Source organism: Aquarana catesbeiana, linkage group LG02, assembly GCF_042186555.1.
Source record: "Aquarana catesbeiana isolate 2022-GZ linkage group LG02, ASM4218655v1, whole genome shotgun sequence".
Lineage (NCBI taxonomy): Eukaryota > Metazoa > Chordata > Amphibia > Anura > Ranidae > Aquarana > Aquarana catesbeiana.
Window position 1 is genome coordinate 86,846,514 of NC_133325.1, and position 27,058 is coordinate 86,873,571.

The following is a 27,058-nucleotide window of genomic DNA, read 5'->3' on the forward strand; positions in this document are numbered from 1 at the left end:
ACACACATGAAATCTTATGTCGGTGTTCCCATCAGGAACGTATCAGCACGTATGTTGTGAACGAGTGCTAACTGACACTTTTTCTGGACAGCTTGGTCTGTTTAAGGAAGCTGAAAAAAAAAACAGACCTACTGGCCAATATTCCAGGTTAAAAAGATAAAAGAAAAAACCTGAAAAAAAACCCCTAATGCAGCCATCACATCTTAGAATTGGTAAGCTGCAATATATAAACGGTTTGCTTTTGAGTTTAAGCCCAGGTTCACACTGAGCTGCGGGAATGAAGCTGAACTCGCACAATTTCATTCCTGCATGTCAGTCCCAATTTCGGCCGCGATTTCACAGACATCTGTGCGAGTTTCTGCACAGATGTCAGTGGAAATCGCACCCCGAAATCGCAAAAAGTAGTACAGAAACTAGTAGTACAGATGCAAATGCAGCGTCAAAACGATTAGGACAGTGCCATTGACGGCAATTGCCGCCGATTTGACATGTCAAATCACACCAATGTGATCCAGGGCTTATACTGCTTTAAATCTCTCAGTGGCAAAGAGGTTTGATGTGCTTGTGTGGCTACACCCCTCTAACACACCCTATATATATATATATATATATATATATATATATATATATATATATATATATATATATATATATATATATATATATATATATATGTATGTGTGCTCTTTGGTTCTCACTACACACTCTGCTCTCTATTCTGCTGTCAGGTGAGTAATCAGACTGGACACTTCCAATAACAATAGGTGTGGGTTGCCTGTCTACCAGGATGTTTGATGGAGTTGGCTGGTTTAAATGTGTTAGTTACAATGTTTTATGATGCAGTGTGACAAAAAAAAAAAAGTGTGTGTATATATATATATATATATATATATAATTACCATTGAGTGGAACCACCACTATAAGCTGCATTAAAGCTGTGATATTTGGCACTGAAATTAAGGCTGCCAGTTAAACTGTAGCATACAATGCCATGTGTATCCTTGCTCCAGGCTGCATATTAGGGTTGCCACCTCATCCCTTTAAACCTGAACACATATGAATTACACAGGTTCTAAAGCTAATTTAATGCAGATAAGGCCCTAAGTGAATTTAATTACCACCTTAACCAGTCACAGAACCTGTGTAATTAAAATGAAGTGCCACCCAAAAGTGGAACTTCCACTTTAAGTACTTGTGACCCCCTGACATGCCACATTTAGCGTGTAATTTGAGGGAGCGGGTGCCTGTTGAACTCCCACTTCCTCTAGCGGCATCCAGCGAAAGTTCACTTTTTGTAGCTGCTGACTTTTAAATGGGTGGCACTCCGCCTTAATGTGTTCAGGGTTAAAGGGATGAGGTGGCATGTCCTACTGCATATCCATACTGACACTAGTTACCTTTGACTGGAACCACCACTATATGCTGTTAAATGGGTGATTGACCTAGGTGTTGAAATTGAAGCATTTGTTACCCTAACATTACATATTTCTGATATGTGCCTGCTGTACCATGTACTTGTATGAGTCTACTGTTCCTTGTATTGCTTCCTTTATGTGAAATCCCTGGTGATCCTGCCAGTCCCCTTGCTTTCCTATTAAAAGCTGACCATGCTAAGCAGGAGAGCATGTATTGGTCAGTTCTCAAGCTATGCTAGGAAGTCGGTATTCTCTCCTCCAATGATCAGACTCGTCCTGACACTCCCCCGCTGCACAACATTCACTGACAATATGTATGTACTCCCTGTCAGCTCACAAGGAGGGAGCTATAGCTGTCTCCTTATATCCATCTAAAAGGTGCCAAATTGGGGGAGCGTCACGTCCATGCCATCCCACTCGTCCCAGCCGCCAACCACGCCCAGATGAGGAGGCACCCACTCGTATCAGAAACTGGTTGGTGTGTGGGAAAATGGTCCCGCCAATGATGTAAACCCCTCCGTATTGGCGTCATCTCATGTGCCGTAGCTTTCACACATGGCCAGTCATCCAGTGGAGAAATTTAGAGGTAAACAATACCTCAATTTCCTACGCATATGCAACCATATCTAAGGTTTAAATTTTGTAAATCTAAAGGAGATTGTACAATCAGATTCTATGGCCGCCTTTATAAACCTAGTTGCGCTTTCAATGCCATTAATTTGGTAACAGCACACAACAGACGCAAACACACATTTTTGCCATATGAAAAAATGAGTGGCAAATGTTGCAAAATACAGTAAAAAAAAAAACCACGTAAGCCACATGTAACACAGCCCATTGAAATCAATGGACTGCCCATTAGTGTCACAGAAAAAAATGACACAAAATGTGCGCTCCCACTATGCTAGATGTGAAATGGGGCCTGAAAGTGAAATTGGTGCATTACCACAAGACCAATGAGGCTCCATTCACATCTGTGCATTTCCTTGCAGTTCAGAACTGCGCTGCACCAAAAATCTCAGTAAAAAAGGCACCAAGCTCTGCTCCTAAAGTTCTGAAGCTTCTTTGGGGTGATATGTATAGGGCAGCCCATTCAGGAGGATGGGCTGCCCTATGCGTGATGAGTGAAAATGTTCAAACACTCCCCCCCCCGCTTAAAAAAAAAAAAAAAAAAAAAAAAAAAACACATGTGGGAATGCGAGTTCCGGCTATGCAGAGATGTGAACGGGGCTTGACAGCTGAGTGTTTCTGTCCACTCCCTCCTATGTACTTGTATAAAGATGGCCATACGCTATACAATCTGATTGTAACTTGTGTATTTAGTGAGAAGGGTGATCACTGATTGCTTTTTCACTTAAAAAAAAAAACAAAACGTGCAGTTGGGAATGGGTGGGTAGGAGGGTGGATGATGCAGAGTATGTGCTAATGAGATCAGCTGGTCAACCCCTTCCTGTGTCATGACCTATAAATCTGTTCAGGAAGTAAGGCAAAAGCAATAGATGTTTGGAAACCTGGATGAGGACAGTAAGTTAAGTGGTCTGTAGATTTAATGGAAAGAGTTGATATTTTTGCAAAAAAGTACATGAATGCAATATTGGTACATAGGGGGAGCTGGAATTTTAGAAGGGGGGGGGGGGGGAGTGAACTTATTGAAATGGCACATTTTTAAGGACTTAATAGGCACTGAGATTCAAACGTTTAAAAAAATATATATACATTTTATTAAACCGTGATTATTAAAAGGCTTTGCAAAGTATTAAAATTACCTAATATACTATATCGGCACAAACCCATGTACCAACAATAATTCCTGAAAGAATCCTAATGTCATAATACAGCAAATATAGTACTAGTAGGCTTGGTACAGGTAGATCAAAAAATGTGTGCAGTGGCTTGGCTCTACATGTTGCACGTGTGACGCTTTTCAGGAGCATACCTCCCAACATTTTGAGATGGGAATGAGGGTCACCTACTAACAAATGTAGGCATAGGACACGCCCCCTGCCACACCCCCTTAAAGGAGGATTAACCAGAAAAAGTAAATTAAATCAAGGACATTTTTTTTTTTTTTTTTTTTACCACTACTATTCCTTTATCTTGGCTTTTAAAATGTACAAATGCAGCAATTTAGAAATTGGATGAAAGGTTTAGCACTGGGAAACACTTTTTGAAAGATTAAAAGTGCATTTTATATAGAGCTTTAGAGATCAGATCAAAATGAGGGACAAATGAAGTGGAATGAGGGACATTGCTCCCAATCAGGGACAGTTGGGAGCTATGAAGGAGCTTTAGGCATATGTTAATAAACAACAACCAGGAGTAGAGACCACTGTAAAGAAATGCCCAAAAGAAATGCGTCGGAATAATGCGTCGGAATTGCAGACGTGTATCACAGGTGTAACTGATCAGATCTATGGATGCTATACAGGAAACCCCCTGATTATAAAGACCATGGTATGAAATGTTGTATAAAGGAAAGGCAATGAGAGCCTAGAAGTCCTACACAACGGTGAGGGCTTCAAAGCTTTCAAAAAGTTCTCAGTGACCGCAGCAGGAGGGGGATAGTATAAGGCTTCATGTACACGGGACATATACAACTCTCCTGAACGATTTACTTGACAAGGTTCCAAAAAAAGCCTCTAAACTCAACTGCCTCGAAATTACTATAAATGACCCTGTGTACATGTACTGATAAGATAACAGAGGAGAGTTCAGGGGCAGCCGAAAAAAAACACCCAACTGCTCCTAAACGTCTGTTTACAGCAGCAGTGTACATGAGTCCTAATATGATCCTCCATATAGAACTGCATTGTACCAACTGCCGCACAAAGGGATATGTCAGCAGTGACGTCACTGCGTAGAGGCGTGGGACAAAGATCTCCAGCTCAGAAGAAAATCTCACCTTGTGCCCATGTTTTCCTGACCCAGCTGTCTCCATGTCATTTAAAAAAAACCCTAAAACTGGTAATCAGGAGCGGACTGATAACTCATGGGGCCCCTGGGCAATCAGATTATGGGCCACACAGTATACAATCACACAGTATACATATGTATACACAAACAGATGTAAAAAAACAGATTTATACATGCTGTCCTGGTTTTACTGAGGCTAGCAACCCTGATGGGGCCCCCTAGTGGCCCAGGGCCCTTGGGCAGTGCCCGAGTGGGCTCAATGGTCAGTCCGCCCCTACTGGTAACAATTTTGGCTTTCCTTCCTCAAGTATCATTACAGGTGCAAAATAACACCTTCCAGTAGTAATGTTCAGACACAAGACTGGTCCATTACACTGGGTCTACTAATACTGTAAGTCCTAGCTCCGGTCATCTTACGTGGTGTAAGATTGTTGATTCTTGTCTTGCAGAGCTGCCGTCTGGCATGTCGTCTTCTCAAGCCATGGGGGTCTACCACCTGAAAGTAGCCACAGGAAAGACCTGACTGCTGGCACCTATAATAACATCTTTATTGTGCTTGTGGGAGTGAATGGAGAAAGTGGCAAACACCAACTGCCCGTCACTGGAACAACTACTTGCCTGGATCTGTGAGTCTTTTGATATGGTTGTCAATGAGTTGTTATGCTATCCAGTTAATATAATTTGTGCATAGCGTAACCATGTGGCAAAGTACAGTAATCCATGACAAGAAGTGATTGGTACGTGTGACTAAAGTAAATTCGGACGCTTTGGGAATTGGGTATGTATTATAGCAAAAAGTAAAAAATATTTGTTTTTCAAAATTGTCACTTTTTTTGTTTATAGTGCAAAAAATTAAAACTGCAGAAGTGATCAAATACCACCAAAAGGCTCTATTTGTGGGGGGGGAAAGGACGTAAGTTTTTTGTTTGGGTAGAGCATTGCATGACCGCAATTGTCAAAGCGACAGTGACAAATTGTAAAAAAAATGCTCTGGTCTGGAAGGGGGTAAAATCTTCCCGGGGCTGAAGTGGTTAAACTCATCTCACTTGTAGTGCCAAGAATGGTAATTTATAGTTGCATAGTTATAGTAGGTGAGGTTGAAAAAGATAAGTCCAACCAATTCATATGTCATGGCTAAATGTTTAGATGCATTATAATAAAGTATAACTAAAGGCAGAACTTCTAGTTTTTGGATAGTGGAGAGGTATTAAAACATTTGTTTTCATTACTGTCTATGTCCCCTGTTAAGGAGATTCTCCTCTATTTGTCCTGTTTACCATTATTAAAAGTGACGGTAAAAAAAATCCCACATTCTGGGTGGTCTCCAGAAAGGTAATGAAGGGAATAGGGTCCCCAAAGAATTTCCTTAATTTGCAGGGATCTCCAACTTCCTGTTTGGCTATGGGGCAGGAAGTGAAGGGAAATCTCCTGAAATGGGACACAGATGGCAAAAAAACTGACAGGGTATAACCCTGCTCTATCCAAAATAAAGAGGTTTGCCTATAGTTCAAATTTAATCATAGAACATGTTTTAGAATGTGTCTCGACTTCAGAAGTGGAACAAGCCTTCACAAACTGTCCCCTCACAGGGGCCACATGATGACGTTTTCCACCTATAAAAAAGCAGTGCTTGCAGATATTGATGGCACTGCCTATCGAATGAGGCAAGTTGCAATCATGACAACACTTTCAAGCGGTTGTTGTATTGCCTGGGTGGCTGTCAATTTAGGTCTTTAAACAGACAGATCACAAAACCAAAATAATGCACTCCACAAAGGCCTGCGCATTCATCAAGGGGGGGGGGGGGGGGGGGGGGCATCTTCCATTTTTAGGTCGGGAGCAACTGTAGTATATTAGGCATGTAAAACATACTGCGTCAACTTTTCTTGTCAAATTAGGTTTTCCCACAGACTAAGGAGCCCATTTGTTTCTTACCGAACATTTTCAAGTCAAGGAATGTGTGAAACATTGGCATGGGCCCCTTATGGTCTTGCATTATTTGCAGTGGGCTACAGTGTCAGGTGCTTGAGTATAACTTTCTTACATGGAAACCTGTTTTGTAAAGCGGCACTATAATTTTATTTATGAATGTTCATCCAACAAAGATAGCTTGCAGGTAGAGATTGAGAACTACCTGTGCCTCTGTGTCCTTTAGAACAGATCCGTCCTTGGGGCAGTGGTAGAGGGTTGGAGATCTGAAAGCCCTTAAAACACTGAAAAAAAATTATAAAATAATTATTGCTGGCTGACTATCTCCAAACGAGTATATTTTTGTAAACAAGAGGTCCATTCAATATGTTGAGCTATTGGATTTCAGGCCATAAGTGGTTTTATACCATTTGTGCAAAAAAAAAAAATTAGTTAAATCTTAAATTCTTTACATATGTATGCAAAACAAGAGATTTCCACGCAGTTCAGGTAGAATCGCAATTCTGTGCTTGCTTTTCAAAAAAATGCCCTCATCTTAACTCCAGCCAAGTGTCACTTTTGGATACTGTACAAAAGGGCTAGATCTTCTATAGTTCCCTTAAACTTCCTGTGTTGTCAGCAGGGTGTCACTTGGCCCTGCCACTTGAGCAGGGAGACGTGCTGAACCACTGTTGCACATCAGCCTAGTATGTCATGTGCAATATTCAGTCTCCATCAATGAAGACAAGAGTTTGGTAAGGGCAGATCTGACTTCTCTCAACTCTTAACAGGTGGCAGTGATTGATATAAATGTTGAGAAAGATCTTGGAGAGCTCCTGCTTGTTCGCGTGTCCATGGAGCCCTACTTAAATTTCCCTCTGGATGCTTGGTTCTGCCAGGATGTCAGCGTGACCTGCCCCAGTGGTCAGATCAACCAGTTTCCATTCTATCAGTGGATATCAAAATATATGACGGTGGAGATACCAGAGGGGAAGGGTAAGATGTGATCTCTATTTTATTTGGTAATTTTTTTCTCTGTATTTAACCCTGATGTACTACACTCTAATGCCCCGTACACATGGTCAGATTTTCCGACGGAAAATGTGTGATAGGACCTTGTTGTTGGAAATTCCGACCGTGTGTAGGCTCCATCACACATTTTTCCATCGGATTTTCCGACAGTTTGAGAGCAGGCTATAAAATTTTCCGACAACAAAATCAGTTGTCGGAATTTCCAATTGTGTGTACACAAATCCGACACAAAGTGCCACGCATGCTCATAATAAATAAAGAGATGAAAGCTATTGGCTACTGCCCCGTTTATAGTGCCAACGTACGTGTTTTACGTCACCGCGTTCAGAACGATCGGATTTTCCGACAACTTTGTGTGACCGTGTGTATGCAAGACAAGTTTGTGCCAACATCCGTCGGAAAAAATCCTAGGATTTTGCTGTCGGAATGTCAGATCAAAGTCCGACCGTGTGTACGGGGCATTAGCCTCACCCTGTGAGGATATTCCACTCACTGGACAACAATCTAAGTGACAGTGGGTGGGTTAACTTTTCTGTTAACACAAGGTAGCCCGCACATGTGTTTTAAACCAACACTGTTCACAGCATTTTCTGTTTCACTCCCTGATCTGCTGCTAAATTTAAAATGGGCATATCTGAGAGGCAGAGCATTTAGGGTTTTGGTATTTTTTTTTTTAATGAAAAGAAACTGGTAAAATCTTTACAGAAAAGGTATTACAAAAAAAACAGACCTTAAAAGAAAGTGAACTAGGTTTTTGGGTTTTTTTTTTCTTACCTACAAAAGCATGTGCTAGTATGCATCGCTGGAGCTGCGTGACATCACTCCCATGCATTCACCCGGGAGCAGCCTTTCCTTCAGGGCTTTGAAGAAATGACACAGGCGGCCATTCCTTCACAGCGCCGATGACTTAATCGGCGCAGTATACAGTAAATATCTCCTACTTGCACAGTTGAGGGAATATTTACAGTACTTATTGGTAAGCCTTATTGGCTTACCTATAGGTACAAACATTAGAGGGAAGTTTACGTTCTCTTTAAGCAACCTCAATTAGACTTAAATGTGAAAAGGTATCTATCAGTCACTGGCTCTTGTGAATGGCACTTGGCATTCCTTCATTATGCTGGTAAGCAAAAACTAAAATGCAATCTGTACCAATGAAGAGAGAATTTATAGGGCAACTGGCAATGACTGAATATGTAAATTCCAAAAAGATCACTTTACTGCAGCTAACAAACTAATGTAATAAGTTTATATAGTACATTGTTTGTTTGGTAGGCACTGCACAAATTTTGTAAGCGAGAACTCGTGAGTTGCCAGTGCAGCCATCTTTTCAGGTCCCTGAAAAGGGCATTTGCAGACATGGCACAACCAATCAGTGGGTCTGAGGGGTGTGTTGAAGGGATGTTGCAGTGACTTCTGGTCAGCAGACACTCCCTTAATTCAAATTTTGATAAATGCATCTACAATGCATTTCCATCTGACAAGGTGGACGTTTGCACTATGACCACCAACAAATTGAGCAGAATGAAATTACAATTTAGAGACCCAATATGATCTAAATCCGATGCATATATTTGGGAGGTTTAATGCGGTTTCATCAGCCTCCTGCTCATAGTGAGTTTTTGGTGTCTAGTTGTTTGATTTTCTTATACATTAGTGTAACCAACAAACCCACTAAAACATACTGTAGCTCAGATTCTTTTATATTAGTGAAGTGTCCATGTGTAAGGCTGTCCACCCAAGAAGTGCAAGTTGTACTGTAGAATCAATTTCTCAAATCTCCCTATGCAATGAAGATCTCCTCCAATATTACAATCTGTAATCCTTATTTTCAAAAGTTGGTTCTTCCCATTAAATGTACAACTGTGGAGATGGGTGCTCTGCAGAAACTACTGGCTCCTCTATCCCCCCTCTATCCTGCCATTGGCAGGAGGGGCTGAACACTATCTGTGTGGGGTTTGAGATGGCTTTTACCCAGAAAATGCTTTCCTTATTGGTTTCCAGAAACTTTTTTTTATTTTTTTTTTTGTTTTTTTTTTTTTTTTGTTTTTTGGCCTGAACCCTCCCTACTATGTTTAGATAGACTTGCACATAGCAGTTTAGGACCAGCCAAGGGGCACTACTGCACTCAACATCTTGGCTATGTCTCCCAGCTCTTCCTTGCTTTGTTTCATTATTATGGTCTGCAACACTCAATCACTCTGCCGGCCATCTCTGTAAGAGGTCAACTGTCATTGAATGAACAGTGAGCAGTAGTGAGCAAGAACTATTAAATTACTCTTCTGTGGTAATGATTTGTAGTATTTGGTGCTTTCCAATGGACAAGGTACTTGCTGGGAACCTATTTGGTTTGACTCCAAGGGCAACGGCCAGGCAGATGGTATACGGAGTATGGAGAAGGGCACCAAGCAAACTGTTTGCAGATAACTGTTTAGGCAGGTTGAAATGTGTGTAGTGAGTCCAGCAGGTTGGTGGAAGGTATTAAACATGTTCCATTATCTGGCTTTTGGTGGGCCTACCTGCTATAGCTGCTGCCACCGTAGTGCCCTTTAGTTGTATTCTAATAAACTTAATTACAAATGGAACAGCTCATAAATAAATCTATTGCAGAACATAAATCTATTGCAGAAGTTAACCAATCTATCAATCTTATGGGCCATGAACCTACTGAAGTGCAACATGCAAGAAATTATGAACCAGAAAAAAGTTTGAGATTTACTGGGTCCTAATTTCTTGTACTTTAGTAGGTTCATGGGCCATAAGATTTCGATTACCGTTTTTTGCACTTTTTTTTTTTCCTAGATTAATGTGAAAACGCTGTTCTGTTCCCGTAGCGTTATCTTATGTAAAAAACATCCTCTGTTTTCAGGCATTATTCTAAGTGAGACTATTCATCCAACTATCGCGCAACAAAGAAAAGTAGAATTGGAGCAGACCAGAGAAAATCACAAGTGAGTGTGCAGTTTGTACTGTAGGAAGTGGGTGGCTGTCTCATTGGGTCATGTTTGATTTGCATGTACATCAATATCATTCTAAAATATAAATCACTGTCCTACTTTTGACACTTTTTTTTTTTTTTCTTTGATGCTAATCTGCTTTTTTTTTTTTTTTTTTTTTTTTTTTCACAGTAAAGTGTATTTTGGTGACATCAATTTTTGAATGGCACCCAATCGCTGTTCCATTCTTCACAGTAATGCTTGTATTAACTCAACAGATCTTGTTATGACCTTTCTATCCTATCAATAGGTGGAGAGTCTATGCAAAAGGTGTCCCTCACTGCATTGATGTAGCAAATGATGACGTGCAGCATCTACCCCTTGGTGACCAGTTTTCCTTGCTAAAGGAGTCCAGCTTTGGCTTCAATGCCCTCACCATGTATGTATGAATGCCCATGCTTGGAACAGGCAACAAATCTTTGGAAGCTGCAACTGTCTAGTTGACAACACAAACTTCTTGGTCCAATTTCCATTCAGTCAAGAGCCTTGTGCAAATGCATTTACACATCAGCATCAGTGTATCTCAAAATGCAATTACTGCACAATACACCATATGGCCAAAATTTGTGGTCACCTGACCATCACACAACATGCATTTTTTAAAATGTCATGTGCCATTATACAGCCTCCACTCCAGGAATGCTTTGTGCATATGGATATTTGTGTCCATTTGATCACAGATGTTCAAAATGTTTTGGGTCAGGGCTCTGTACAGGCCATTCAAAGTTCCTCTTCACCAAACTCGTCAAACATGTACAGTGAGGGGGAAAAAAGTATTTGATCCCCTGCTGATTTTGTATGTTTGCCCACTGACAGATGCACACTCTATAGTTGTATTGGTAGGTTTATCTTAACAGTGAGACAGAAGAACAAATAAGCTAGAAAAATGAATTTCAAAAGTTTTAACTTGATTTGCATTTTAATGAGTGAAATAAGTATTTGACCCCCTATCGGCAAGATTTCTGGCTCCCAGGTGTCTACGGTATACAGGTAACAAGCTGAGATTAGGAGCATTCTAAAAGGAAGTGCTCCTAATCTCAGCTTGTTACCTGTATAAGACACCTGTCCACAGAAGCAATAAATCAGATTCCAAGGATGTCTGGGACAAGATTGCAGACCTACACAAGGCTGGAATGGGCTACAAGACCATCGCCAAGCAGCTTGGTGAGAGGGTGACAACAGTTGGTGCGGTTATTTGCAAATGGAAGAAACACAAAATAACTGTCCATCTCCCTTGGTCTGCAGGCTCCATGAAAAATCTCCCCTTGAAGGACTGGAATCCTGCAGTGCCCGACAGGTCCCCCTGCTCAAGACAGCAAATGTAAAAGCCTGTCTGAATTATTCAGATGTTCATTAGAAAACTTCAGAGGACAACTGGGTGAAAGTGTTGTGGTCAGAGACCAAAATTGAGCTCTTTGGCATCAACTCAACTTGCTGTGTTTGGAGGAATGCTGCATATGGCCCCCCAGAACACCATCCCCACCATCAAACATGCATGTGGAAATGTTCTTCTTTGGGAGTGTTTTTCTGCTAAGGGGACAGGACAACTTCACCGCATCAAAGGGACAATGGCTGGGGCCATGTACTGTCAAATCTTGGGTGAGAACCTCCTTTCCTCAGCCATGGCATTGAAAATGGGTCGTGAATGGGTTTTCCAGCAGGACAATGACACAAAACACTCGGCCAAGGTAACAAAGGAGTGGCTCAAGAAGCAAATGTCCTGGAGTGGCCTAGCCAGTCTCCAGACCTTGGTCCCATAGAAAATGTGAAGGGAGCTTAAGGGTCGAGTTACCAAACGTTAGCCTCGAAACCTTAATGACTTTGAGAGGATCTGCAAAGAGTGGGACAAAGTCCCTGCTGAGATGTGTGCAAACCTGGGGGCCAACTATAAAACTTCTGACCTCTGATTGCCAACAAGGGTTTTGCCACCAAGTACTAAGTCATGTTTTGCAAAGGGGTCAAATACTTTCCCTCATTAAAATGCAAATCCATTTTATCTTTTTCAAAATGCGTTTTTCTGGATTTTTTTTTCTGTCTCACTGTTAACATCTACCATTTAAAATTATAGACTGATCATTTCTTTGTCATTGGGCAAACGTACAAAATCAGAAGGTGATCAAATACTGTTTTCCCTTCTACAAGGTTGGAAGCACACAATTGTCTAGGGGGAACTTTGTGTGTGTCTCTCTCTATCTCCTCTTATTGGCATTTGTCCTGTCAGCACAAGCGACAACTATAGCTGTTCACCCCCCCCCAACCAAAAAAGTAAAACCTTAATGATGGTTAATGCTAGAATACGATGTGCCTGCTAAAGATGAGTATTTAAAATATAAAACTGCAATGTTTATATTTTCACTTTCCAGTAGACTTTCACCTTGTGATTAGATCTTTACACCAAGCATTAAGGGAAGCTGTTTCAGTGTAGGCTACCATCCAGTGTTAAGGCCTCCAATTAGCCAACTTCTGAAAACCAGATGTGCTTGTAACAAGCACTAAAGCTGGAATAAGAAATGCGTAGCCTTGATTGGATGATCTTATAGGTAACAGCCATCGTGACAAGTTCTGTAATCAACCTAAGCCTTTACTGACCCATGAACTACACTAGCTCAAGAATCCCTGGTAATGGCTGAACCAGGGATACCCCGATCTGGACAGTGAAACCGGGTAAATCCCCAAATGGTTAGGCCAATACATGGCCATTATCTCGCATTGGGGAATACCAGATAGGTATTAAGGAGTAGTAGAGATTCCCCCTTCTTTATTTCCTTTTTTCTTTGATTAATGGCTGAGCCTGCCTCTCTCATAGGAAGAGCTGGAACACTGTATGTAACTAAGCAGGGAAGACTTGTGTGTATCCGCTTTAGGTGTCCATAACATGGGTATTCCACATTGCCTATAGAGGAGTCTATAATATATGTATGAACATGTTTTCTTTTCTCAGCGAATTGGAAACCAAGCTGAGAGGATTTACATGCAACACTGATTCATGGCAGAGCATACAAGAAATCAAAAAGGTATCAAGCCTACACAGATCGCAGATCTCAGGTGTGTAAAATCTGCTTCTCATTTCTTTATAAAACATAACAATCACTTGTCTTTCTCCAGGGAAAAAAAAACCCCACACACTATATGTAGGCTGCCATTGCAGTTGGCATTAGCAAAAGGTAGGCAATGGCAGACTACATATAGTGTGTGTGTGGGTTTTTTATTTTTCCTGGAGAAAGACCAGTGCATCTCGGCAATACATGTACATTTTTGTCTGTCGAGTGCAAAAAAATCTGCCAGTATGAGTGAGCGGGCAACTCTGGTTTTTGAGTTGACAATGCTGCATCTGCTACACTATAAAATCCCAAGCAGTATTAATCGGGTTCTGCCTGTGCTGGAACTACAAAATGCCTCCCCCTCTCCATCCTATAACCTGAGCCAAGGTTTAATGGAATCAGTCATAACTGAATAAATGGTGTATTATATAATATAATTTATAAAAGACTTCAGAGGCTGTTGTAAACTTGATGGTCCACTCTGCTTTTTAATATTGTATTTCAGATGTAGTGACCGAGAAATGGAAGGAGGATTCATTCTTTGGTAGCCAGTATTTGAATGGAGTTAACCCCACTCTGATCAAGAAATGCTTCCGAATCCCAAAAAACTTCCCAGTTGATGAACACATGGTGGCTCCCTCAATTGGGGCTTCAACAAACCTAGAGCAAGAACTCCAGGTGGGCATATCTGATGCAAGGATCAAGTGTAATGTGTTGGTCATTTTCTCCTAATTCCAGCCAAAAGGTTTAATTTTGGATGGGAAGTATTCACTCTTTTTCATGACCCTAATAGAACAGGAAAGGACAGAGTTTGATTTTCTGTGTTCCATTGGTAGCAATTCTCCCCAACACTTCTATTAGCAGGAGGTGTGCAGGGAAATCTTCCCAATAAGAAAAAAAAATGGCAAAAACCTGACAGGCTGTGACACTTGCTATATCTAAAGTGTTCAGTTTTGAGGCTGCTTTAAAAGTTCTAATAGTTTAGTTTCGTTTTTGGTTGTGTATGGCTAAACTCAAATTCCATAAACTGTTACAGATTGGTCACATTTTCCTGGCAAACTATAAGATTCTTGAGAAAGTTCCTGCAAATGACTCGATCAATGGAAACCAACAATACCTTGCAGCCCCTATGTGTCTACTGTGGAAAAATCAGGATCAGCTTGTCCCAATTGCAATTCAGGTAAGTTCACTTCTAACACTTTTGAAGCTTTACAAGGTATTTGCCCCGGTATATGCAAGTCTGCAATACGACATGTTGGATCGATTATTAAAACCTCTACATCATGGAGAATGTGTTTGCATAGGCAAATCCATAAATTTGCCTCAAGAAACCTTGTGTGACCACTGCACAGGTAGCATAAATTACACTTGTTCCAGTTACCAGGAGCATTAGGTGTAATAGACTGCATTCAAGATTTAACTGGTAGTGAGAACAAAAACGGGAAGCTATGTCTATTTGTCTGTTCTCAAACTATAGCCTACTACTTGCAATAAACTAGCCCCTGCAATAATATCTCGTAAGCTGAAGGGAGTTTTGGTTTGTTATGAAATCCGAGTGGCACCATCAGGAGTGATCACCTGCACAATGGGGCCTGTATAGTACTGGCCATGACTGCTCCTGATGGTGAAGCCTACAAGGTGAAGACCAATGGTGGCTCTTCTTTCTTCTTTCTTTCTTCTTTCTTTCTTTCTTCTTTCTTTCTTTCTTCTTTCTTTCTTCTTTCTTTCTTTCTTCTTTCTTCCTTCTTTCTTCTTTCTTCTTCCCTCCACCAACTATAGTCGCGCGCCCCCCAGTACAGACCCTCTACGAAGTGTAGACCCCCTCCATTAGTACAGACCTTCCGCCCAGAACAAACCACCACTGCAGATTCCCCAGTCCTTTTCTCTGCAGCTTCAGCATTGCAGATGAATGGAAAGGAGACAGCAGCTCCTGTTCATAAGCTGGTTTACTCTGCTCAGTTATTACAGGACACAGGAGTGATCGTTCACTGTGTCCAGCCCCTTCCTCTGCTCTCCATCCTGACATCCCCCACAGCAGCCAGCGGGAGAAGAGGGAGCTGGCTGGGGGACAAGGGAGTGGAGGAGGACACACAGGTCTGGAGAACACGGCAGACATTTGGGGGGAACAGTTGTGAGCACAGATCTCCCTGTATGGCATTTTAGCTGACAGCCGTGGGAGGAGCGGCTGTCTAAAAAGCCATGCAGGGAGATTGGTGCTTGCAACTGTCCCCCCGCCGGGACAATCATCCATGTGTGCAGCGTGGGTCACAGTGGGGGCCTGTGTGCAGTGAACACCCTGCGTACATGGATGATACGCCACTGACCTGTAGTAATAATCATCTAGTTGAGGAAAACCACTTGCATGGTTTGCTATTAATCATGACTGTAATGCAATTATGAACATGACACCATTTCTAAACATCATGTTGGTTCATTAATCTATTGGCTATTTCTTTTTTTCCAGTTATCTCAGACCCCCGGAGATGATGCTCCAATCTTCCTGCCCAGTGACTCAGAATTTGACTGGTTACTGGCCAAGATCTGGGTGCGTAATTCTGATTTACAAGTGCATGAAATTGACACTCACCTTCTCCGCACACATCTCTTACCAGAGGTCTTTTCCGTTGCAACAATCAGGCAGCTTCCAATGGCACATCCAGTGTATAAGGTGAGTGGAGTTGCATGTACACTTGTTAGAAAAAAAAAAAGAACTTTTCAGTACCTGTTTTACTGGATTGCCAGGAACTTCATGGGTCATGCTTAATTCTCAACTACTGTACAAGGCAATGCTTTCTTTACTTTATGACCCAGTAAATATTTTACCCCATTAATTGCTAAATGAGAGCTCAGAAGGACACATTTAGAATGGGGAATGCTGCAGCACTTCACACTCATGCAGGCTGCTGTGATGGCCTACAAAGGAATGGGAGGCAAGGCCAGTCATGGCACTGGGCATCTCTCTGCTAAGCTTTTCTAATTAATGAAAATATGGGCTTGATTTTGGCTTTGTAAGTCCCATTCTGTTTTTGTTTTCCCATTGACAGTCCAACAATACAACATGTGTTGATGCATTGCTCAGATATGAAAGGGGCCTTGGTTTTACATATTTAATATTTCACAAAATAGTTCTCCATCTGTCTTGACAAACTTCAAAAATGTTAAAGCAAAATGGGCTATCATCGCTGACATTCTCTAGAAATGCTTAAACTGCAAAAAGAAAATGCAAGGTTAGATCTGACTGGAGTCTCGTATGATTTTTACATTGCTTAACACATAATCCTATATTTTCCTAGCTGCTTATGCCGCATCTTCGCTTCACACTGGAAACAAACACACTTCTCAGGAAACAGGTTATTGGACCCAAAGGCTTCTTTCATCAAGTAAGAATGTCTTCTTGTGACCACAAATATTGTGGTCTACTCTATTGCTTGAGGTGGTTTTTTTTTTTTTTTTTTTTGCCTACCTTAGAGGAACCCTTGGCAAAAAGTTTGAGATCTTGGGGAACCCCTGATATAATATTCAGATCTATAATTTACGAAACATTGGTGTGATCAGCAAGCTAACAATTTTTTAACTCGTAGTTAAATTTACCACAACTGATATTTCAAGGCAAAGCTAGAAGTTATAAAGTATGGCTAATTGTGCCTTAATTGGAGGCCTAATGTCCTAATGGTGGCTATTTGTCTTCTATATCCCCAACATGCCACTGGTGTGCTGGGAACCATACACTACTTGTACGCCTCTAATATCTGTTTCTGTCCAGGCTGTTGCGGTGGGAAATAAAGGGATCCCAGTACTGCTGAAGAAAGCCATGGATGGGGTGACTTATAGTAGCCTTTGTCTCCCTGATAACGTTGAAAGCAGAGGTATGGAGACAATTCCTAACTACTTGTACAGGGATGATGGCATGAAGATCTGGTTGGCCATGGAGAGGTAGAGGTCTCCTATTAGTGCTAAAAATTTAAAGAAAAAAATACTTTTTCTAAACATCCTTCAGTCTGATTTTCTGTTCTTTCTAGCTTTGTGTCAAACATTGTAAATTACTACTATAGCAGTGATGAAATGGTTAGCCAAGACCCTGAACTTCAAGCCTGGGTGGCTGAGATCTTCAAGGAAGGATTCCTGGAATATAAGACTTCGGGTATGTTCCCTGACCTATAGGGTGTTTTTTTTTTTTTTTTTTAATGAAATTCACTTAAAATGGACATATAAAAACACAGCTGCACCACCAGCAGAAACCAGACTGCCATTGCATGTATCCCCTCCCCAAACCTGATGTCACAATTCTAGCTCTGCCCTATACTGGCTCTGGCTTATCAGTTTTGAATTTTGTTTTTTGTATTCTCTGAATTTTGTACTGCAGTTGATTTAGCAGAATTTTTAGAAATCATTTTTTTTAGTATGTGTATATACCTTGACATGTTCATAAGTTCTGACATTTCATGCCATTAACTTGCAGCATAGTGGCTTAATTAGCACAGGTATTACACTGATGGACCTCCTTTTGGTTTTATATGCCCCAAGGGACATGGTCTGTATGGAGTCTAACTAGAGTAGGGACTGACAAATGTAGGATTTAGTTATGCCCAGGGGCGTTGCTATGTCTACAAAAGATCTGGGGCTAGAGCCCATAGCAGAAAAGTAAAGAGTCATATGTATGTCATCAGGGTCCACAGAGAGGGCAGGCGGTGAGATGATGTAATCGCTGCTGCACAGTGAGGGCAAAACAGCGGTGATGGCGAGCGGTGAGATGTCATCTCTCTGCTCTTGCCCAGCCGCACTCTCATGCTGCCCGCTTACTCTCTGGCTCTCCCGCTCTGTCATGCGGCCCGCCACTCGCAGCCCAGATGCAGAGGCCACAGCCTGGTGGTTGGGGACCCCTGCAGAGACTCGGGGCTATGGCCCCAGAAGCCACCCCCTAGCGACTTCACTGGTTATGCCACTTTCCAAATGTGTTAATTCCATGTGTTGTGGATGGGAATGCTAACTGCAGTTTGTGCAAGGGCTTAGATGAAAATGCAATGTTTTTATGGGGCTTGGGACATGTTTTGGAAACACTGTACTAAGACTGTCTTCTGTGACAGAAATGCCATCTTCCTTGGAGTCCATAGGCTCTCTGATCAAGTACTTGACTATGGTGATTTTTACATGCTCTGCTCAACATGCAGCTGTCAACAGTGGTCAGGTGAGTGGCAAAGCCAGTAAATGGCCTGGATTAGCACTACATAAGTCCTCGTCTGTTAAGTCTGCCTTCAGATTTTGCTCATATGCAGTCATTGCAACATGCTGGGGAGCAGTCATATGGGTGTATGGAAGCAACAACAAAGGCCTCATTGCAAGCCATATTTACTACTTTTGGGCTACAGTGAGGGGGGGGGGGGGGGACAACTTATGAAGGACATTTTATATTTGGAAGCCAAAATCTGACACCACTCATACATTTAATCACTAGAGAAAAGATACTGAGACAACATCAGTTGTCAGGCACATCTGAATGAATTGAATGACTCCAAAAACCACTGCATTTCATAGACTTTTTATCCAATAGAAAAGCTAATTTTTTCATGCTACTGATTCTACGCACTGCATCTGTTTTATAGAAGTCTACTTTCTTTTGACCATATAGCCCCTTTAACATAAAAAGTTGAATAGGAGGTAGAACTAGTAAAGCGTCTGTCTCCAGATAAAACAAGTTGTTCCTATGGCAGAGCAACTATAAACTGTTGACCAGGTGGTGGTATACCCCGGTGCATATAAATGGGACCAGTAGGCTTCTCCCTTTATGTTGTAATAAAGTGGGGACAATATCCTATATACGGTAGTATTGCCCTTGGATTTTCTGCTTACTGGAAGCATTTTGGTGGGCAAGATCATGTCTATCTCCATTCCATATGACCCTTGGGTGTCCCGTTTCATAGTACCCAATTTTCAGATCCAAAATATAAAAAAAAAAAAAAACTACCCTATTTATTGAATGCAGCTGGAATTTAACAAATCCATCTATGGTAGGCAAATGGTTACTGAGGATGTCCATAATCTGCTTGATATTGGAAATTAGAATTGTGAAACAGTGACTTTTTTTTTTTTTTTGTGACTTTTTACTAACTGGGAAGGGTGGACAACATTTAAAACCTCAAACCTATGACTGAATGGCCAATATACCATCTGTGGTACTAATAAATGATTTACTCTATGCAGACGGCTAATTCTAAAGCCCCATACACACCATTAGATTTTCTGCAGATTGTCTTTAGATTTACCAAAACCATATAATATGAGGTCAATCCTTAAGCGTTTTTAAATTTGTATGCAATCCGGCAGGCACTTGCACTATATGGTTTAAATCTGAAGACAAAAATCTGCAGAAAATCTAATGGTGTGTATGGGGCCTAAAGCCTCTTGCACAGGGTATGATTGTTGGCCAACCGAGTCCTTTCTTCTTCTTCCCTTTTTTTTTTGTCAACGGGGCGTGTGCCAGGATCTTGTCTTGCATACTAACAATACAAAATTGCCGTGCCACAAACACAAACGTAGTGACTTCCTATGAGGAATTTCAGCTCTTGAGCGCCACCCTTTGGGTCCCTTCTGCTAATTACGTGTTTGTACCTTCGACTTTTGTGTGACGGTTTTGTGTACTGACCATATGAAAATCTGACGTCAAACCGTTGGGTCTGCCAAAAATTTACTAGCCTGACATCCAACATTTGTTGGTGGAAAATTGGACAACAATTGTCAAAAGGAGCGTACTAACGGAAGGATTTTAGGACAACAGTCTGTCAGCAGACAATCAAAGAAAAATCAAAAAAGGACTGCGCTAAAATACATATTGAACACCATACATGATTATATGAATAATAAGAAACAGCAATCAATCAAATATAAAAGGTAAATAAAAACCATACAATAGAAATAAATGGATAATAGGGTGAACCAAATAGGACACAAAAGGCAACAATGAAATTGCCAAACATATATCCAAGGGAATGGTGAAAAATGTTCAGAGAAAATGTTCAAAGAAAAAGAGTCCCTGGAGCCGGAGCTACTAGAGGGTGATCAAACGGTTAAACACTCAGCACCCAGTGAGAAATCCTCCACCTTATAAGATGTACGCTTACCAGAAGTAAGCTGGATAATAGCTTATCTTAGGATATCCACACGGGGGACGCAACTCTATGGACCTCCTCACAAGAAAGGGGTAGGCAGGAACTCTCTAGAACCGGACCTCAGACAGCATACCAAGGGAACCCAGATTTTTAGACCCTCCAGGGTCTATCTGCGCATTAGTGAGCTTTCACCCCTCACTATGAGCCCATAGTGAGGGGTGAAAGCTCACTAATGCGCAGATAGACCCTGGAGGGTCTAAAAATCTGGGTTCCCTTGGTATGCTGTCTGAGGTCCGGTTCTAGAGAGTTCCTGCCTACCCCTTTCTTGTGAGGAGGTCCATAGAGTTGCGTCCCCCGTGTGGATATCCTAAGATAAGCTATTATCCAGCTTACTTCTGGTAAGCGTACATCTTATAAGGTGGAGGATTTCTCACTGGGTGCTGAGTGTTTAACCGTTTGATCACCCTCTAGTAGCTCCGGCTCCAGGGACTCTTTTTCTTTGAACATTTTCTCTGAACATTTTTCACCATTCCCTTGGATATATGTTTGGCAATTTCATTGTTGCCTTTTGTGTCCTATTTGGTTCACCCTATTATCCATTTATTTCTATTGTATGGTTTTTATTTACCTTTTATATTTGATTGATTGCTGTTTCTTATTATTCATATAATCATGTATGGTGTTCAATATGTATTTTAGCGCAGTCCTTTTTTGATTTTTCTTTATATGTTTTGTGTGCACGCCTCACTCTAGGACTGCAGCTTGCTTTATTCTACTTATCACTAGTAGCACAACCTTTATGTTAGCGCGGTATTGTTTATGGTTTATTTTGTCTTGTCAGCAGACAATCCCCTGCCAACAATCGAACCGTGTGTACGAGGCTTTAGACTAGATTGTTGAACATCCTAATTGCAGTAGAATGGGAAAAGACGAGTTGCATATTGTCCTTTTATTTCCCCCTAAAATTCTTTTCTAGAACGGAGTATTTTTGCATTTCTGTATTCTACTTTAATTTATGGAGTAATCTATGCAATGTGCCTTTTTGGTGTCTGATGTTCAAAAGATATGTGGGGTTTTTTTTTGTTAGGTTTTTTTTTTTCTTTATATGCTTGTGTCTGGTTAAAAGCAATAAAAAAAATTGATCACAAAAACCTGCCACAATTGCTGTGGCAGGACCAATCTCACTTTTCAACAGGCAGTGCACCACAGCACTTTTGGTATTGGGTCTTTTTGTCTGCTGCTGAGCCTGATTGTCCCTTGTAGTTGAGGAAAAAGTGGGTAAACACGCATTGTAGATCTGTTGACCCAGCTAATTGAAGCAAGCAGAGAACCCACTGCTACATGCTGCCCTGCCCAGTGACATAAATGAGGGTGATGTACGAGTAACAAAGTTGAAGGTATTGAATGGGGCACCTGTGACGTGGCCACTATTGTTGCATTAAATGGGAAGCTGTTTCTTTGGTAACTGATCAGATTCTGGCTGTGATATTCATTCTAATATCTATTGTCTAAGTCAAATGGGAGTAAATAATTGTGGTAAATGGGAGGCGTAAAGAGCCCATAGGCGCTGTTCCTGCAGGATCTTGAGTAGCAAGTCTGGCTCTGTCTTCCCTATAGACGACCCAGATATGACCAAGTTTATGCAAAAATTCTTCGGTCCTAAATCAGGCTTGCATGTGGCAGGTTTTTGTACTGATTTGGCTTCACTTACTGTATGAAGTGAAGTTCCCTTGTAAGCGGATTGCCTACACCCTTCACAGGCCTGATAAACTTACCAGCTGGGTCACTGGGCAGACTTTAGAGTGACTTGTTCCTCTAAATATAAATAGAATTTCACTTCACCCTGTTAAAGCGGAGGTCCACCCTAAAATAAATACATTAATATGCTCAAAAAAATACATAAAAAATTTTGAAGAGAAAATTTTTTTTTTTTTTTTTTTCCCCCTTCGTTAAGATGGCGGCACCCGATCCGATAGACGGATCGGCCTTGGGGGCCGACATCGCAGGCTCGCTGGACAGGTAAGTTTAAGTAGACCCAGTATGATGTCAGTCAAAAATAACTTGAATCATAATGGCTCCAGGCTGGTGTGGTGGGCAGCTAGCATTTTGTGTATAGTATTAGTATGTATGAGACTTTTTTTTTTTTTTTTTTTCTTCAACATTTAGAGAATACACTTTAAAGTAGAGCTATAGGCAAAACTAAGGGACGGTTATAACCCCTGTCAGATATTCCTTCTCTTCCTTTTTTACCTTCTCTTCCTGTCCCATAGCCAAACCAGAAGTGAGGAAATTCCTTGGACCTCAATGTCACCAGAACTAGTATCCCATTTGGAATATTTTTCCCTCTTTTCTGGGGGCAACTCAAAAATTATTTTTTTCCTCTTTAATGGTAAACCGGACAAATAGAGGGTGACTCTCCTTAACATGGGCACAGATGGCAAAAACTGACAAGCATCCTAATTTCTCTCCACTCTATCCAAAACTAAAAAAAGTTTGCCTTTTGTTTTAATTGAACAGTAACTAGAGGATTAAGTGTGCACCCCCTGCTGATCAACAGAACGATACAGTGAACACCACCTGAGCAGTTTCGGCATGGCACAAACTTGACCTGAGATCACATGGTTTCTGTTAGCCTCAGAGCTGGAAAGCCGCTCCTATCTAGCACAATGGGTTTGAGGATCACGGCCATGATTACTCATACCTTCCAACTTTTTGAGATTGGAACGAGGGAACCCTGTTTACAAAAGTATGTAGGCATAGGAAACACACCCTTCCATGCCTCAAAGGAGAATTGTGCAAACTGTTAAACCCACAAGTGCTTTTTTTTCCATTACTATTCCTTCATACTGGCTTTTGCAATTTACAAATGCAGCAATTTAGAATTTTGGTGAAAGGTTTAGCACTGGGAAAACACTTTATTGAAAGTGCATTTGATATACAACTATATAAATCGGACCAAAATGAGGGACAGGGAGGAAAAGAGGACAGTAGGGAGCTATGATTACTATATACAGACATGGAATGCCTGCTAAGAGTTCCACGTTAGTTTATTTAAAACACATTAAACATTTTCATTTCAAAACTAAAACACATTAATTTGCAGTTTAAAGCAAAGCATTGACCTATACATTGGGCATAGATTATGGACCTTTTTTTTTTTTTTTTTTTTTTTTTTTTTTTTAAGGTATAGCTTGCACAATATTTCTAATTATACATTTTCTGGATATGTTTCCTGTGCAGTTTGACTTCTATTCTTGCATGCCCAATGGACCCACCTCCATGAAGAGTCCACCACCCACTGCTAAAGGAGTCACTACAATGCAGGATATTCTAAAAGCATTGCCAGATGTGAACACTACAGCTACCAGCATTGCTACAGTGTGGCTCCTCAGCAAGGAGCCCCAGGATAGGGTGAGTGCCAGGGACTGACTAGGAGCAATGTACAAATGTGCTGCATATGAAATGTTTAGTGTAAAGTGGTGTCATATAGCCTTCTATAAATGTGTGTATATATGGTGATTTTGTGTGTGAAGCTTATTAAGTTAGTGTAACAAAATGCAGCGCCAACAAAAAACAAGTGGTAATTGCATCACAATAATGGCGAATAATGGACAGCAGATACAATTCCCTGAAGTCCAAAGTGTTTAAGTAAATAAAACATTTTTGGAAAGTCTGGTGTGATTAATTCAGTGACTGCAGATATAGTATTAAACATGTCTAAGTATTCACCACCTTCAGATAAAGTGCAAACTCACCAGAAGTAATGGCAGCATGTGCACCTAATACCAAACATGGAGATCCCTCAGGATTCATGGTGGCTCATCTTCAGGTGAGCTCTCGCTGGCCCTCACTCCTTGCATACACCACACTGGAAACTCCTCCTTGCCTAGCAGCCCCCTGCAAAGGTGAAACAGGGGGTAAAATTCCAAATTGCAGGGGGTTGCTAGGCAACGGGGGGGGGGGGTTCCGGTGTGGTGCTAGGCTCAGTGAGAGCCCACCTGAAGGTACAATTGGTGATGCTATTCTGCTATGGCTCCTGAGTGATCTCCACTTTTTGGTATAAGATGCACATGCTGCTGTTACCGCTGTCGGCTGGTGAGTTCTCACTTTATCTGAAAGTGGTGGATATATACTTGGACATGTTTAATACTATCTGCAGTCGCTGGATTAATCACACCAGACTCTTCCCATCAGCCCGCTGGTAGTTGTAGTACCACATCAGCCAGAAGGCGAATCGATTCTGTACAGGCTACATGTCCCAAAATGCTTTGCTCTGTCTTGTCGCTGATTAACCACTTCAATACAGGGCACTTCCCCCTTCCTGCCCAAGCCAATTTTCAACTTTTATCGCTGTCTTTTTAACCACTTCCCGCCGGCCGTCACATGATGTACTTGACTTTGTGCGGGTATATCTGAATGATGCCTGCAGCTACAGGCATCATTCAGATATCTGCTTTTTCAGCCGGTGATTCTCTACACCATAAGAAAGTAAGGCCCGGAGCGATGAAAGAAATGAAGTTAGAGCAGGGCCGGGCATGACAGTGTGTCTAGTGACACACAGGGTTAAGTTTTGGGAAAAGGTAGGGGGAGGAGAGAGGAGGAAAGTTGGGGGGAGTGTCCAGTTATAAGGTGGGGGTGGAGCCAGAACGGGCAGTGCGTGGGGTGAAAAGACACAAGGAGGCAGAATCTCTCTGCTCCTCAGCTATGGCCGGTTTAGAGGACTTGTTGGAGCGTTTGAGGCGGGCAGCGGAGGTGAGAGGGTCGGATTGGCTGCACGGACAAGTGGTGGAGATGCTCGGAGGGGAGGCAAGCGGATCGGCGAGGGCGGAGGAGCCGGCGGCGCGTGCGCGGAGATCGCGGCCTCCGGCACGGTACTCGCCGGGGCCGGTAAACAGACCGGGAAGAACGGAGAGGAGTCCAGGGGAAGAACGATCGCTTCCGCCGTCAAAACGGAGCAGCAAGGAGGCACCGGCGAGGCCCGGGCGCGTTTCACGGCGGGGTCAGAGTTCACCGGGCGGGGCCACGGGCCGCAATGGCGCCGCTTCCCTGCGCACGGTCACCAGAGGAAAACAGCAGACTGGCACCCCAGCAGCTCTAAACGAGCGTGGGGGGGAGGATAGCAGAGCAGTGGCGGGAGTAGGAGAAGCGGTGAGCAGAGGGTCAAGATACGCTGCGAGGGGGCGGAGCTCACTCGGCGGCGCGGAGGTGTCACAAGATGGCGGACGGAATCGTGTGCAGGCTGGCCCGGTTGCAGGGACGTCAGGGCAGCATGTGCTCTCGTCGGATCGCAACAGGGGACAAGCCATACAGCATGCAGAAGGCCGGGGCTCCAGGAGGGATTCGCCTGTGGCGTCCGTTCCAGCGCACGGGGCACCATCAGAGGAGGAAATGTCGGATGAGGCAGAGGAGCCCAGCCAGCAAGCACCGGCGAGGGAAGGCGGCTCAGCGGCTGTTGGGAGGTCTCCTGGTCAGCCCGGTAAGTCCAGTGACAATCTATCATTTACCAATGCATTGCAGGGCTTGTTGGGGGTGGTGGCAACAAGTGCACGGGGGGTGGCGGCACCTTCGCCGCGGGCGGTTAGACAGGTTCCGGACCAACAAGTGGCGGGTACAGTATCCGCCAGTTCGGGGTCCACGGGACAGCTTCAGGAGCTATTGGAGGGTTTACGGGTGCTGGTAGGTCGTTTTGGCAATGCACAAGGGGATGCACAAGGGGGTGCCCAGGATGAAGAACAGGTTGTGAGTGTGAACCCAGGGGTTGGGCCGGTGGAACGGGCGGTTACGGTGGGTCAAGCTGCCCAGACGGTGGAGCCGGTGACAGGTAAGGACACGTCAGGTGAAAAAGGGGGCCCGGAAGCTAAGGGTAAGACCGATGTGGTAAGGCTGGCAGATGCAGCGAAATGTGAGATATATGTATGTTTCGAGGGCCCGCTAGGAGCTCATCTGAAACAGGAAGTGAGAGACAAAATTCACAAAGGGGAATATGTAGAGATATTCTCCTTGTTGCCATTGGAAAAGTTTAACCTGGACAGGGTTAAGCCCAACGATTCCAAGAAGGAGGATGAGGAAAAGAGGAGGTATAGACTGATACCGCGGACGTTTGTAAATTGGTTACAAGCATTTGCTATCATGGCCAGCGTCATTGGCGAAAAGAATCCAGAACATTGTTCTGGGTTGTTTTGTTATATGGATGCTATAGGGGAAGCACACAGAGTATATGGTGGTACGGCTTGGTTACGGTATGACGAGCAGTTTCGTCAACGCAGAGCGATGCGTCCGGAGCTGCGTTGGGACCATAAGGACATTGGCTTATGGATGAGACTGATGACGTCTGCTAGGGCCCCGCCTCAGTTATTTCAGGGGGGGGCCGGGGGTACCCACTCCCCAGGACTACCGGCCGGCAGAAAATGGGGAGTGTGCTGGCAGTACAATGAAGGATCTTGTAAGTTCGGTGGATCTTGCAAGTTTAAACACGAATGCTCAGGGTGTGGGGGAACCCATACCCTGGCACGGTGTTTCAAAAAAGGAAAGCGTACCGGAGATACTGTTAACAAGAGGGACGACACCGGTGATGGCGGAAAGGATGCGGCCTTTCCTAAGTAAATATCCAGATAGGGAGGCAGCGAGGTTGTTGTTTGAGGGTTTTACTG

The 27,058-nt window shown here is 42.7% G+C and overlaps 1 protein-coding gene across 1 annotated transcript in view; it reads left to right on the top strand.

Moving 5' to 3' along the window:
- The first annotated feature begins 4,809 nt into the window (after positions 1 to 4,809).
- The window catches only part of LOC141127015 (hydroperoxide isomerase ALOXE3-like), a 30,210-nt gene continuing 7,961 nt past the window's right edge, over positions 4,810 to 27,058 (top strand). The window contains 15 exon segments of the mRNA XM_073613141.1: positions 4,810 to 4,840; positions 4,843 to 4,920; positions 4,923 to 4,954; positions 7,028 to 7,232; positions 10,138 to 10,219; positions 10,515 to 10,643; positions 13,206 to 13,309; positions 13,811 to 13,983; positions 14,342 to 14,485; positions 15,770 to 15,973; positions 16,599 to 16,685; positions 17,069 to 17,238; positions 17,325 to 17,446; positions 18,390 to 18,490; positions 23,649 to 23,819. Coding sequence (XP_073469242.1) covers positions 4,810 to 4,840; positions 4,843 to 4,920; positions 4,923 to 4,954; positions 7,028 to 7,232; positions 10,138 to 10,219; positions 10,515 to 10,643; positions 13,206 to 13,309; positions 13,811 to 13,983; positions 14,342 to 14,485; positions 15,770 to 15,973; positions 16,599 to 16,685; positions 17,069 to 17,238; positions 17,325 to 17,446; positions 18,390 to 18,490; positions 23,649 to 23,819 — 1,833 coding nt within the window.